The 15,373-nt window shown below is 43.5% G+C and overlaps 1 protein-coding gene across 1 annotated transcript in view; it reads right to left on the bottom strand.

Annotated features, from left to right (window-relative positions):
- Window positions 1-15,373, bottom strand: part of necab2 (N-terminal EF-hand calcium binding protein 2) — a 250,842-nt gene that overhangs the window by 54,327 nt on the left and 181,142 nt on the right. Inside the window, exon 9 of the mRNA XM_056282242.1 lies at window positions 10,090-10,146. Within this exon, the coding sequence (XP_056138217.1) occupies window positions 10,090-10,146 (57 nt within the window). The remainder of the gene's footprint in view (window positions 1-10,089; window positions 10,147-15,373) is intronic.

The following is a 15,373-nucleotide window of genomic DNA, read 5'->3' as shown; positions in this document are numbered from 1 at the left end:
GATGAGAGTTTAATTGTGTTTAGACCTTTCTGCTGGGTGGAGAACAGGAGATCAAGAGATGACGGACAAAGCAGGGATGGGGGTGTTGGAGGAAGAGCGAAATTTTATGAAGGTGTAAAGGATCGTGACCTCTGAGAGGAGTTGAGGTTGGAGGCGGAGGATGGCGGGGGCTTGTTGAGTAGCTGAGGGTTGAAGAAGTGATTATATGAGAAGGGCAAGGAAGGAGGTGGACGGTGGAGGATTTAAAGCTACGATATTGGAAGCCACTAAAGCTGGAATTATTATTCAAGTTTCATTTGATCTGATCTGATCTGCTAGGTCATGTTCACCCAATTAATCCTACACGGATTTACACTTTGATCACATTTCTTTAAGAAGTTTATCTCCAAAAAAAAAAAGGACTGCTCAACGTACCCATTATCAATTCATTTACATACTTCCACGCATTTTCAACAGCGAAAGAAAAAATATACTTCTAGTGTGCAAGCAAATGAATAATACTTAGTAATGCAACCTGATTTTTTTTTTACATCTTTTCGTCAAACTTTTTAAAATGGCGTTTTTTGAGCAGAGCGTGACATTGGTGTTCAAGTTCTCTTGTAAGTAAATGGTAAATAGTAAGTAATAGTAAGTAACGTGCTCTGATTCACACGAGAACGGATGAAAAAAAAAAACATAAAACACTAAGCGCTGCACCAAGCTTAAATCACTGCTTTAAGAAAAGAGGTGAGGGATGAAGGACAAGCCGAGAATGAAAGGAAGGTGCTGGACTGTGAAATGGGACAAGGGCATGCGAGTTGAGTGGTCTTCAGTAAGTAGTACAGTGAGAGCCGCTGAAGTTCTGCATTAGTTCAACAGCGTTCCTGAATAACCGTTCACGGGTCTGGTCAAGAGTAGAACGAGTTATGATGTATAAAAGTTATGATGGCCATGTTGATCACCTCTTGACTGTGCAGTGCTACGTCGCAGTGTATGGGAGGCCTTAAAGCTGGTTTTTTTTGTTTTTTTTTTAACTTTTTATTAATCAAAATAAGCACAATTCAAATAATACAATGCGCAATGAACAGATGTACAATAATACAATGAACAGCAGGATACAAAGAAAACAAAGCATACTCCAAAAGGAAAAAACAAAAAGCAAAGGTTGTGTAAAATGAAATAGTATAAACTGGGGGGCTCAGTACAGTATTTTCAGGAAGACAAAATAGTTTCACAAATGTTTCTAGTTTTGATGGCTTTACTGTGTTTACTAAATTTGAGAGTATCTAAATATTGGTCAAAAATGGCTTTGAAGATAAAGAAGTTGGGTTTACGGGCAGAAAATTTGCTGGTATGGCTATATTTACCAAAAATTAAAAGAATCATATGTAAAAATTGGACATTATCAAGGTCATATTTAGTTACTCTAAATAAGACATGCTCCATTTTCACATTGAAGTTAGTGATTTTCCTATGTATAAAGTTATTAACACCAGTCCAGAAGACACTGCTATATGTACATTCCCAGAAAAAATGAGTTAAGGATTCATCCTCATTTCTACAAAAGCTACAGCTAACATCAGTATCAATCCTATATCTAGAAAAGTAGGTCTTAACAGGGTAGCAACGGTGCATTATTTTGAATGACACTTCCTTAGCTTTGTTAGTTAACAAGTATTTTTTTGAGAAGCCATGACCATTTCCACTGAATGTTGTCAAATATGTTATTCCAAAAGAAAACAGCAGAGGGAATAGTAACGGCTTCCCTAAGAATAATATTCCTTATGCGCTGGTTAGTAGCTTTGACGCTCAGTAAAGGACATTCGGCATCAATATAAATGTTAACAGGGTCTAAGAAAGGAATCACACAAACATCTCCTTTGGGCGCAGATGATAATAACATTTTAGCTCCAGAAGGGATTGCATCAAACACAACAGCATAATCCTTTGGACCGACAGGAAAATCATACATGTTAAGGAATTTTTCATATGTGAGTAGATGGCCTGCTGAGTTGAATAGTTGACTAACTAAAAATATTCCTCTGTCAAACCACCTCTTATTGAATATTCTTATTCTTAAAACGTATGTCAGAATTGTTCCAAAAGTTATGCTTATACATTGACCAGCTTAAGAGCATTTGTTTATGAAAAGTTGAAAGTTTCAGTGGAATCTTGGAAATATCATAGTTGAATCTTAACAAAAAGGGTAGACCACCAACAGAATTAAAAACATAGGATGGTATGAAATTCCAGATTGCGGATGGATTCTTGAGATAGGCTTTGATCCAGTCTATCTTAAAGGTCACATTTAAAGTAGAGAAATCTAATGCACTGATACCACCAGAGCATGATTTATTCATCAACACACTCTTTTTTTATTAGGTGAGGTTTCTTCTTCCAAATAAAATTAAATAAAAGTTTTTCTATTTTACTACAGTAATCCTTGGGTACATCCATTGCTTGGGCATTATAAATAAGTCTACATAAACCCTCTACCTTTGTTAGCAAAGATCTTCCAGAAATGGATAAATCCCTCTGAAGCCAGAGAATGAATCTCTGCTCTATTGTTTTGATCAAAGGATTAAACATTTCTAGTGCTCTGAGGTTCTGGTCTCTCTTTATGATTACACCTAGATATTTGACTGTGTTTTTCACCGGTATGTTTTGTATTCTTTCATCATCACATGTCTTAATGGGAAGTAGTTCAAATGTTATGTTTAAAAAGAGACCAGCAATGTTGGAGAAGACATTAATTGCATCAATAGATATTTTAATTTGGTCCTTATTTTTTTTTAAGAATAATGTTGTGTCATCAGCTAATTGGCTAATGATGATAGATTTACCAGGATACACCCCTGACACCACTGTTTTTAATGTGAATCGAGAGAATTTGCATAGCAAGCAAAAAGAGATATGGTGAAATTGGACAACCCTGATGAAGACCTCTATTAACGCTAAATCTTTTAGAAGTGCCATGTGACAATCTAATGGAACAATTGCTATTTTTATAGAGGGTTCTAATTGCATTTGAAAATGTACTACCAAAGCCAAATATATTTAATGCTTCAAAAATGAAATCATGCTCTATCGTGTCGAAGGCCTTATAGAAGTCTAAGAAAAAAATAATCCCTCATCGTCCACCAAGTCTGAATAATCTAAAATGTCTAGAACAAGTCTAATGTTGGTTATGTGTCTACCTACCATAAAACCTGACTGGGTTTCATCTATTATATCATTTAGAGTATCCTTAATTCTTCTAGCTAAACATGTGGCTACTATCTTGTAATCATGTTGGAGGAGGCAAATTGGATGGCAATTTTTTTTTAGAACATACAAAGGCTCCTTTCGCTTTATGAATGTAAATGTTGTCCAATTTTAGTTGTAATTCTGCTAATTTTACTTTATTCTCCTCCAACATATTATTAGGCGCCAAATTATTTAGTGTGACGATATCTGCAATTAATTGGGTTTCTTCTTTTCTTCTGGACTTGAGTAATTCAGCTCCTAATTATAATTAAGCTTTCATCATCAATTTCCGGAGTTCTAATTTGAGGAGTTCCCAATTTTTACTAAAAGCATTTTGAGTAAGAGCTAGTTGCCCGTACTTATTTATTTTCTCTAAGATATCCTTTTCTAAACATGTGTGTGCTAATAAAGAGTTGTTTAGCTTCCAGTAACCACAGTTCATTCTTGTTTGGTGACAGGCAGACACAGCCACTTCCAATAGAATAACTTTATGATCAGATAAGGGGGCCGGTAAGATTACAGCTCCGAGTGTGGAGTCCACCATAGAATCTGATATTAACCATAGATCTATTCGAGATTTAAGGGAACCGGTTTTGTTTCCCAATGTAAAATCGATCATATTTGGGTTCTTTAGTCTCCAAATACATGTAAGACCTAAATTGTGTATGAAGTCTATCAAGATGGCATTTGATTTGGTACTAGCCTTTGCAGGCCATCTGTCAATTGTATCATTTATAGTCAAATTAAAGTCTCCACCCATGATCATTTTCATATTGTATATTTACCCTGTATATATTTTATTTTATTGTTCAATGTTTCCATTAATTCAATGTTTTCTTTTTTATTATTATGCCCATAAATGTTGCCAAGCAAAAAAAGTTCCTCATTTAGTGAGATAACCAAAAAAAATAAAGTGACCATGAGGATCAGAAATGTAGAGAAGGCTCTTACCACTGAACCTGTCTTTTAATGTTAAGACACCTGCAGAATGATTCGAGCCATGGGAGAACCATACTTCTTCACCCCATTGCGACTTCCAAAATTTTAAAGTCATTTGCCTCTGAATGAGTCTCCTGAATAATACAAAAGTCAGCATTAAAACTCTGCATAAAGAAAAATAGCCTTTCGTTTTACCTTGTCCCTTAAGCCCCGAGCATTAAACGAAACGACTGTTAAGGATGAAATGATGAGGGGGGAAAAAGAAAAAAAAGAACGACCTACAGTGAGCTAGAGTGTAGCTAAGTAGCTTTATACCCTGAGAACTGAAGAGTAGTATTCTCTCTGGAGCAGAACGCTCTCCTTATGTAAAACATAACAGAGCAACTTTAGTAAAAGGCTGTACATTATAGACCACACTTACTGTATAGTGCAAAAACGAGAACAACATATGCACAGTAATTAATTTGAGTTAGGACAAAGAGTAAAGTTAAAATATGACTCTGAAGATAAAGGCAGTCTGTTCAGTAATAAATCTTCCTCTTTTTTGAAAGTTATCGTTAACGTTACAAAGTCAGACTATTGAACATTTCAAAACAGAATCGAGTGAATTCACATGTGAAACCCAATGTCAGAATGTGACTGATCAAACCTGCACGCTAACTAGCGATCATCAGTTTGCTGGGAGATGAATCTCCTTCCTCTCGATTAAGGCTCTTGCCCCGACGAAGTAGGCTAGCTTGCCTTCTTTCCTAGCCTTCTCCACCAACGGCCACAGCAGACTACGTCTTGCCCTGTCCTCTGGCGAGAAGTCTTCCTTGAAGCGCAGTTTCTTCTCTCGCAGGAAAGTTGAGTGTTTCGTAGCTTTCCAGACGCCATCTCAGTAGTGCCTCATCGAAAACTGTAGAATGACACCCCTTGGCCTCTGCTGGTCCTGAGGCGCTTTTCCAGGCCAGTGGACACTGTCGATCACGTCAGGGAGTTTATCCTTGAGGTCTGGGGCCGTCATCTGGAAAATGGAAATGACCTTCTTTCGAATGTCCTCCCCCTCCTCTTCGGGAACACCGAACAGGCGCAAATCCCAGTGTCTTTTGTACCGTGACAGATCAAGCACCTTGTTTTCCATCTCAGCCAGTTTTCGTTCGGTTTTGTCGACTCTGATAACCGTATGCTCCATCTTCCCTTTCAGGTCTTTTATCTCACCGAAGACAAACTCAACTGATTCTTTCAAGCTGACAATTCCGGCCTGCAGGCCATCTGCTCTTTCACTTATCGCCTTTGTCAGGTTAGCAATGATGTTTTGGGTAATATCCCCTCATCATCGAATATTTTTCCTTTTTTGCCGGTTGGGGTTTTCAATGGGGATGCTGGAGCTGATGAGCTAACCCCAATGCTAGGAGACTTACGTTTGTTCACGTTGTTAGCCATGGCAAGGGTTTTCACTGAACGACGACGGAAGTTAGCTAGCTGGTTTGAAAAGTTGCTGGACTGATGAGAAACGCCGACGAAAGATTGACTATTAAAGTGAAAATCAATTCCTGTTGCTACTGTCCTATTGTTTCAGTTGAATGGTGTGATACTAATCACGACTGAAGTTGCTATACTGAAAAACTTTTTGGAGAAGGTTCTACTGTCTGCTCATGCCGCCATCTTGAACGGTCCGTCTACCCCTTAAAGCTGATTTATGCTCGACGCATCCGCAAGGGTCGTGACGTCACATCAGCAGGAACGCCCCTTTGCGAGAGTCCCGTGCGGCCGGTTTTCACCTGCCCACAGACATCTGACATTTTCTAACCACGCGGATGCGGACGTGCGGGGAAACTGGAGAATTTACCGGTTTGCCGCAAGGAGAAATCCGCACAGAGTAAAATGTTCCCAACGTTTTCGCGTCACGATCCCGTGTCAGTGCATGTCTGTGCAACCGTCCGTTCGGAAAGCAGAACTGGGCCATTAGTGGCTTATAGCTGCCATGGTGAGATGAAGCTTTTTCCTCTGTTGACCACAGAAGTGATTTCGGATCCATTGCTAGGGTAATCCATTGCTGCGGCACGGTGGCGCAGTGGTTAGCGCGGTCGGCTCACAGCAAGAAGGTCCAGGGTTCGAGCCCCGGGGTAGTCCAACCTTGGGGGTCGTCCTCTGTGTGGAGTTTGCATGTTCTTCCCATGTCTGCATGGGTTTCCTCCGGGTGCTCCGGTTTCTTCCCACAGTCCAAAGACATGTAGGTCAGGTGAATCGGCCAAACTAAATTGTCCCTAGATGTGTGTGTTTGTGTGTGTGTGTGTCGGCCCTGAGTGATGGCCTGGCGGCCTGTCCAGGGTGTCTCCCCGCCTGCTACCCAGTGACTGCTGGGATAGGCTCCAGCATCCCCGCGACCCTGAGAGCAGGATAAGCGGCTCGGATGATGGATGGATGGATGGATAAATGGATGGATGGATGGATGGATGGATGGATGGATGGATGCTAGGGTAATGGGAAAATGAACAGAGGTATAAAATAATTGCCTTGAACGATGGCAGATGCCAAGACTGACTATTCTGTTTGAGACATCTGGATTTAATATGGACTTCTGTATTTGTGCAGGTGGGTGTGAACACATTGTGAGAGTCCCCTCGGGGATGAATAAAGTCTTCCGATTCTGATTCTGAAAAAGTCACTAGCATTAACTAGCTTAGCATTTCAGCATTTGACATTGTGGCTGTAGGCAGTGAGAGAAATAGTGGCATTATGGCACACATTCACATATTTATCAGCCGCCAATTTACATTATATTCATAAGATGCATAAGGAATTCACCCTATGGTATTTCTAATGTCCCGTTTTTACATATTTAAAGGACAAAATGATTTGTAATACGATTCGACATAAGCAGAAAAATAATGGATCCAGAAGTAATCCAGAGGCCATGAAATCAGGACAACACAACACTTTGGTGGTCTACTGCTTAAAGGATAATTCTGTTTCCTGTCTCCACTTGAAAATCAATTGCGCGTCAACATCACGTTATATGGCAAAGCGTGTGGGCACCAACAGGGACTTCATGGTGCATTCAGCTGCATCTTGTAAACTCAGCAATCTATACTCGAATGGCTACAAAGCAGGTTTAAAACGGGAAAGTTTCTATTTTTTTTCTTATTTTCTTTTGTTTGAAATGCATACACCTGTCATTACTTTCTTGTTCTTTAACTACAGTGTTTTTAATAATCACATCAGTGCTAGGTTTCACTCTTCAAAATTCCATAAAATAATCATCCATCCATCCATTATCCCAACCGCTTATCCTGCTCTCAGGGTAGTCATTGGGTGGCAGGCAGGGAGAGATCCTGGACAGGCCACCAGGCCATCACACAGGACCCACACACACACACGCATGCAGACACACACACGCGCGCGCACACGCACACACATTCACACATTCACACCTAGGGACAATTTAGTACGGCCGATTCACCTGACCTACATGTCTTTGGTCTGTGGGAGGAAACAGAGCACCCGGAGGAAACCCACGCGGACACGGGAAGAACATGCAAACTCCACACAGAGGATGACCCCCCAGCTTGGACTACCCCAGGACTTGACCCAGGAACCCAGAACCTTCTTGCTGTGAGGTGACCACGCTAACTACTGCGCCACCACAAAATAATCAAATCAAATTATTTGCAGCAGTTGTTATCAGAAAACCCCTGCATAGTCTTTTTTTTGGGGGGTGGGGATTTTCCCCTTTTTTCTTTCCAATTGTATCCAGCAAACTACCCCACTCTTCCGACCTGTCCTGGTCACTGCTCCACCCCCTCTGCCGCCCCAGGGAGAGCTGCAGACTACCACATGTCTCCGATACATGTGGAGTCACCAGCCGTTTCTTTTCACCTGACAGTGAGGAGTTTCGCCAGGGGGACGTAGCCCGTGAGAGGATCACGCTATTCCCCCCACAAACAGGCACCCCGACCAATGTGTCCTGGTAGCTAGTGCAGCGACCAGGACACATACCCACATCCGGCTTCCCACCCACAGACACGGCCAATTGTGTCTGTAGGGATGCCTGACCAAGCTGGAGGTGACACGGGGATTCTAACCGGCGATCCCAGTGTTGGTAGGCAACGGAATAGACCGCCACGCCACCCGGACGCCCAACCCCAGCATATTCTTGTACGATGATTCTCTAGGCATCTCTTTGCTTATTGTCCGTGTTCTACTTCTCTCGTTTTACTGCAGCATTATTTAATTAGATGATAAAATCATAACAATATTCCATTCAGGTCTACATTGGCAGATTGAAAAAAATTATACCAAATTATTATAAATCAAACTCCAGTTTAGTTTAGTTTTGTTTAATTGGATCCCCATTTGCCATTGTGCTAGGCAACAGCTACTCTTCCTGGGGTCCACAGGAAGAACATTCAGTAAACATCCAATACATTCAATTAGACTGGAGTCCAGTGAGATCCCCTCATCTCTCTCTCTCTCCCTCTTTCGCAATCGATTTTCAAGTAGAGACAGCGAGACTGCGCCTCTCCAAAGCGTAGCTGGAGTGACCACGGTGCAGCAGAGATGATGTAGCTTGTATCCATGCAGCCGTCCGTGCCCCTCCAGCTGATCAATGAGAAATGATGCTACCTCCAGAGGGTCGCACTCATTCCTCTTTCTGCACAGCCCCATACATTGTGCCATCCTTCTTAGTGTACACATAACTTATCACAGTATCCTCCACCGTGCTCAATAACAGCAGAATCTCACCACGTGTCAACAGTGTCCTCATTCAGAAACGAGTTTCACCTTATAACAAACGTTTCCATCCATCCATCCATTATCCGAACTGCTTATCCTGCTCTCAGGGTCGCGGGGATGCTGGAGCCTATCCCAGTAGTCATTGGACGGCAGGCGGGGAGACACCCTGGACAGGCCACCAGGCCATCACACATGGTGGACGTGGACACACACACACACACACACACACACACACACACACACACACACACACACATTCATACCTGGGGGCCATTTAGTACAGCCGATTCACCTGGCCTACATGTCTTTGGACTGTGGGAGGAAACCGGAGCCCCTGGATGAAACCCACACAGACAAGGGGAGAACATGCAAACTCCACACAGAGGACGACCCGGGACAACCCCCAAAGCTGGACTACCCCGAGGCTAGAACCCAGGACCTTCTTGCTGTGAGGCGACCGCGCTAACCACTGTACCGCTGTGCTGCCCACATTTCACATTATAACAATATAAATTATTACGTTTTAATGTGAAAATATCTTGTTACAACATGAAACCCATCTTGTTATAACAATAAACTTTTCACATTATAAAGGGATGCTGATCCATTTTTCTTTTCCTGGCACGGCAGCAATACGCTACCACATGTTTTCCTTATAATTTTTGTATCTTGTTTTAAAAGACAATTTAAACCTTCCTCATCGCGGGTGCTGTGATCAGCTCATTGCTCCGATGGGCGACTATGGATATTCACTGCCACAGAAAGCTCCTGTTCTCTACTGGTGAAATATGGTCTTGTACCAGCATCAATCCATTATCCAAACTGCTTATCCTGCTCTCAGGGGTCGCGGGGATGCTGGAGCCTATCCCAGCAGTCATTGGGTGGCAGACGGGGAGACACCCTGGACAGGCTGCCAGGCCATCACAGGGCCCACACACGCCCACACACACACACACACACAAACACATACACACACACACATTCACACCTAGGGACAATTTAGTACAGCCGATTCACCTGGCCTACATCGCAGATGTGGGGAATAAAGACTCTTTGTTTTTCCTCTGGTAAAATGTTTTGTTATCACAAGCACCAACTGCACCACCTGTAGGTGGCTGCATGCCTTTACAAGCAAGCTGTGGCGAGTTTGCTCATTACGTGACGTGTTGCAGCGCTACTACTGTTACTTATTAAGCATCTACTTACTGCACTGGTGGTGCCGTCTGTGTCTGTTAGCCTCTGGTGCAGGTCAAACCAGACGGTCTGCAATGAAGAACACAAACCACACGACAGGAGCCACATCAAAAAACCAGAAGGCTAACGGGAACAACAACATGGACAACACAGCAGACATCATTCATAGACAACAGGAACATTTACACAGGCAGACTCTGCACCTACAGAGGACGGGTAGGGGTGGAATGCGGTGGTCTACGATGCTGACAGATAGTGGTCCATGGAGTGTAAAAAACATATTAGGATTAATCTGAGTTGATCAGAAGTTTTAAGGATTAGAGAATAAAAAAGGTCAGCAGGTAGGAGGTTTAAGAGATGAGAACATGAAGTGCGCCAATTACAGAAAACAGCTACATAAACAGGATGGACTATATCCACCATCCTGTACCATCCACCATTATCCAGGCCGCTCATCCCAGTCAGGGCCACGGGATGCTGTACTGTATTAGACCCATTAAATAGCCAAACCTACTTAGCAGGAGGAAATACTCCCGATGATGCAGTTTTTTTAATGTGGCCAGAAACACTTAAAAACTGTGAGGTGTGACGTTCTGGGGTTAACTAAGTTTTTAGTCCCACATCAGAACTTCATTATTCACATTCAAGAGTTCAGTGAGTCAGAGAATTAGGACAACTCCTAAGCATGTCTCTCGGACCAAGAAATTAGGAATGCCACGTGGGCCACTCTGTGTGTGTGTGTGTGTGTGTGTGTGTGTGTGTGTGTGTGTGTGTGTGTGTGTGTGAGAGAGAGAGAGAAAGGTTGACAAGAAATGTATTTCTGAATTCTCTTCTTCTACGGTCAGCGTCTGTACCAGAAAGGGCAGTGTTTAGAAACACTCTAATAAATCATGGTGATAGCTGCTGACCCTCTGGGGTCCTGGTCTGCTGCTACGATGGTGTCCATCCGGGCTGCTGCTGAGCAGTGAATGAGCAGTGTCTTTGCAAGTGGAATGCCTTAAATTTTTTATTCAGGGGGCGTCCGGGCAGTGTGGCGGTCTATTCCGTTGCCTATCAACATGAGGATCGCCGGTTCGAGTCCCTACAGAAACAATTGGCCGTGTCTGTGGGTGGGAAGCCGGATGTGGGTATTTGTCCTCGTCTCTGCAATAGCGCCTCCTCTGGTCGGCCGGGGCACCTGTTAGAGGGGGAGGGGGAACTGGGGGGAATAGCGTGATCCTCCCACGTGCTACGTCCCCCTGGTGAAACGAAGTGGCTGGCGACTCCACATGTATCGGAGGAGGCATGTGGTATTCTGCAGCCCTCCCCGGATCGGCAGAGCGGGAGGAGCAGCGACTGGGACGGTTTGAAAGAGTGGGGTAATTGGCCGGACAAAATTGGGGAGAAAAAAGGGGGGGGAATATTTAATTTTTTTTACTCAAACACCCATGTAAATAAATAATGAATAATAAAAAAAGAGAAAGACTATTTTTATATACGTATTATATTATATATACCTAAAAGTCCCAAACAAAATTCATATACACACTGGTGGTCATACCTCAGTTTTATATTTATTAATCATCGTGTTTTCTGAACATCCTTTAAATCTATTAAGTGTATTATACAATTTTATTTCCTTTGTGAAACCATTCCACAAATTAACTCCTCTGGCTGACATCCTTCTTTGTTCTGCATTTATTCTAATCTTTGTTTTTGCAAAGATGCACATCCTTCTCGGTTCACACAGACACTCTCATTTGAAACAACTTGTAGATGCAGTCTGGAGGCATCTTATTTTTTACTTTATACAATAATTGTGCAGTTTTAAAGTCTGCCAAATCTTTAAATTTGAGAGCATGTGAGTTTATAAATAATATTTTGGTTGGTTCATAATAATCAGGACCAATCTGCGATGCCGGAAGTCGGCATGCCCCGGTCCCCGCCTTTGCGTGTCGCCCGGCCTGCATTGCACCCTACCCCAATGCTCATCCCCACGTGTGGTGGGTCATCGGGGTGGTGGCTCCATGTTGTTTTTTTAGGCTGGGCCCAGCCACCAGACACTTGCCGGCAAGCTCCCTTCCCAGGTCTAGCTCCAGGACGGGGGCCCCAAGCCTTGAGCCGGAAGGCAAAGCTCTCAATTTACCAGTCAGTCTTCATTCCAACCCTCACCTATGGTCATGAGCTTTGGGTAGTGACCGAAAGGGTGAGATCGCAGATACAAGTGGCTGAAATAAGTTTCCTCCGTAGGGTGTCTGGGCTCAGCCTTAGCGATAGGGTGAGGAGCTTGGACATCCAGAGGGAGCTTGGAGTAGAGCCGCTGCTCCTTCATGTTGAAAGGAGCCAGTTGAGGTGGTTTGGCATCTGATTAGGATGCCTCCTGGGCGCCTTCCTTTGGAGGTTTACTGGGCACGGTCAACTGGGAGGAGACCCCGGGGTAGACCCAGAACTCGCTGGAGGGACTACATGTCCAATTTGGCCTGGGAACGCCTTGGGATCCCCCAGGAGGAGCTGGAGGGCGTTGCTGGGGAGAGCGACATCTGGAGTGCCCTACTTAGCTTGCTGCCACCGCGACCTGACCCCGGAGAAGTGGCTGAAGATGAATGAATGAATGAACAATAATCAGCTCTGTTTACAATCCTGATAGCTTTCCTTTGTTGCATAAAAATTGGATTTGTGATTGTTTTGTATGTTTCCCCAAACCACCACACAGTAGATAGTGTTATGGAACTATTAAAAAACAAAACGGTACAATATACATGTCCTGAATTTAGATTGAGAATTTCTTTTGTCTTGTGCAATATTGTAGTGGACTTTGTGATTTTTCTTTTCTTTTTCATGTGGTTTCCAGCATAGTTTGTGGTCTAAAACAACTCTCATAAATGTATTTGCATAAACTCTTATTTCAATATTATCTATTATCATTTGTACTTGATTACTGATTTTTTGATATCTAAACATTATTTTTTCATTTTTACACAGCGACTCTGTCCTCCTCCTAGGTCTCCATGGTGATGGCGGTCACCACCTCACGTGGACACTGCTTGGCATCCCCCTCATCACATTTTCTTTTTATATATTTCATAAATCCATATAATTTCATTATCCTGTTGCAATGTTATATCCTTCTCTCACTCAGACGTGTGACTAATGTTTATTTTATTCTTGTACATGATGCTGGTCGCGCGGCACGGTGGCACAGTGGTTAGCACAGTCACCTCACAGCAAGAAGTCCTGGGTTCGAGCCCCGGGGTAGTCCAACCTTGGGGGTCATCCCGAGTTGTCCTCTGTGTGGAGCTTGCATGCTCTCCCGTGTCTGCGTGGGTTTCCTCCGGGGGCTCCGGTTTCCTCCCACAGTCCAAAGACATGTAGGTCAGGTGAATCGGCCAAAGTAAATTGCCCCTAGGTGTGAATGTGTGTGTGTGGGGGCCCTGTGATAGCCTGGCGGCCTGTCCAGGGTGTCTCCCCGCCTGCTGCCCAATGACTGCTGGGATAGGCTCCAGCATCCCCACGACTCTGAGAGCAGGATAAGCGGTTTGGATAATGGATGGATGGACGTTGGTCGCATGGCTTGGGTCCTGCACTGTTCTGATGGCGTCTGGACACTGCTTGGCATCCTGCGCATCACATTCTTCATAAATTTTATAAGTCCATTATAATTGTGTTATCCTTTTTCAATATTGTGTTGTGTAAATTGTGTAAACACAGCATCCATTGCACGTTGTCCGTCTTGGGAGAGAGATCCCTCCTGTTGCTCTCTCTGAGGTTTCTTCCTATTTTTTCTCCCTGTTAAAGGTTTTTTTAGGGAGTTGTTCCTTATCCGATGAGAGGGTCTCAGAACAGGATGTTGTGTTGCTGTAAAGCCCACTGAGGCAAATTTGTCATTTGTGATATTGGGCTATACAAATAAAATTGACTTATGACGACTAATAAGAGCAGGCAATGCTATCTAGTAAAGTGGGCAAGCAATACTCACAAACACATGCGCGCGTGCGCACGCACACACACACACGCACACACACACACACACACAGTTGTACTTCTATCTTTGTGAGGACCGTCATTGGATACATTCCCTAGCGCTTAACCCTAACCTTAACCATCATAACTACACAGCTAACCTAACCCTAAACCCAAGTCCTAACCCTAAAATAGACCCTTAAAGAAGGGAGTTCCGGCCAAAATGTCCTCACTTTTGAAAAAATGTCCTCACCCTGATGACTAAGAACTCAAATTGGACCTCATGGGCATCCGGGTAGTGTAGCGGTCCATTCCGTTGTCTACCAACATGGGGAAAGCAAGTTCGAATCCCCAGGTGGTAAGCCGGATGTGGGTATGTGTCCTGGTCTCTGCACTAGTGCCTCCTCTGGTCAGTCGGGGCGCCTGTTCGGGGGGGGGGGCAGTGTGAAACTCCTCACTGTCAGGTGAAAAGAAGCGGCTGGCGACTCCACGTGTATCGGAGGAGGCATGTGGTAGTCTGCAGCCCTCCCCGGATCGGCAGAGGGGGTGGAGTAGTGACCGGGACGGCTCGGAACAGTGGGATAAAAAAAATTGGTCCTCCCAAACATAGAGGTACAATCACACACATATAGCACCCATGGCACTGAAGAAGGGCATCGATGGGACACAAAAGGGTTTAGGGGGATATTAAATGTAACTGCGACACGTGCATGGGTTGACAGCTGTAATACTGAAAGGCCATTGGAAAAGTTTCAGACATGTTCAAAAACTGTGAAAGTTCCTGGAAAAGTTGTGAAGTTGTGAATATTTTGTATGGTTGTTCTAAGGCCACTAGGAGGCGCTATGCAGTCTACTGGTAGAGTAATATGTGCTGTCACACAGGCTCAATGCTGAGAAACTCTTATTATGATAGTCTAGAGAGGATTTGTTGGACTATGAGGAGCAGTTTGGATGAGGACAATGAGTGAAGCCACGTTTTGAAAACGACAACGGCCACGGAAGAAGTTAAAGTGTCGATGCTGCAAAAGAACAAGTTTTACCAAAGCTGTTTGTCAGAAGACAGCGCATACAAATTGGAATAACAGCAGCCTTTAGCACAAGAAAATGGTGTAATTTTGATGCAATGACCTGAAATCCCAGTGCTTCAAATCTTATTAATGGGATTTTTCTGAGCAGTTAAAACAGTTTCAACGGAGATGCCCATGAAATTGACAATTCTGCGTAAAACTGACTTTCTGAGACAGATATCTAATTTGTCTTTATTTTCACCATTTCGAATGACTCATTAGTTTATACTTGAATTGTCTTCCTAGCTGTGTTTGTATCGTGAGGTTTCTTTTCCTTCAAAGGAAAAACA

The sequence above is a fragment of the Lampris incognitus genome, chromosome 6 (assembly GCF_029633865.1).
Source record: "Lampris incognitus isolate fLamInc1 chromosome 6, fLamInc1.hap2, whole genome shotgun sequence".
In the NCBI taxonomy this organism is placed as follows: Eukaryota; Metazoa; Chordata; class Actinopteri; order Lampriformes; family Lampridae; genus Lampris; species Lampris incognitus.
The sequence above is the reverse complement of the archived record's forward strand: the minus strand, read 5'-3'. Positions and strand labels throughout refer to the sequence as shown.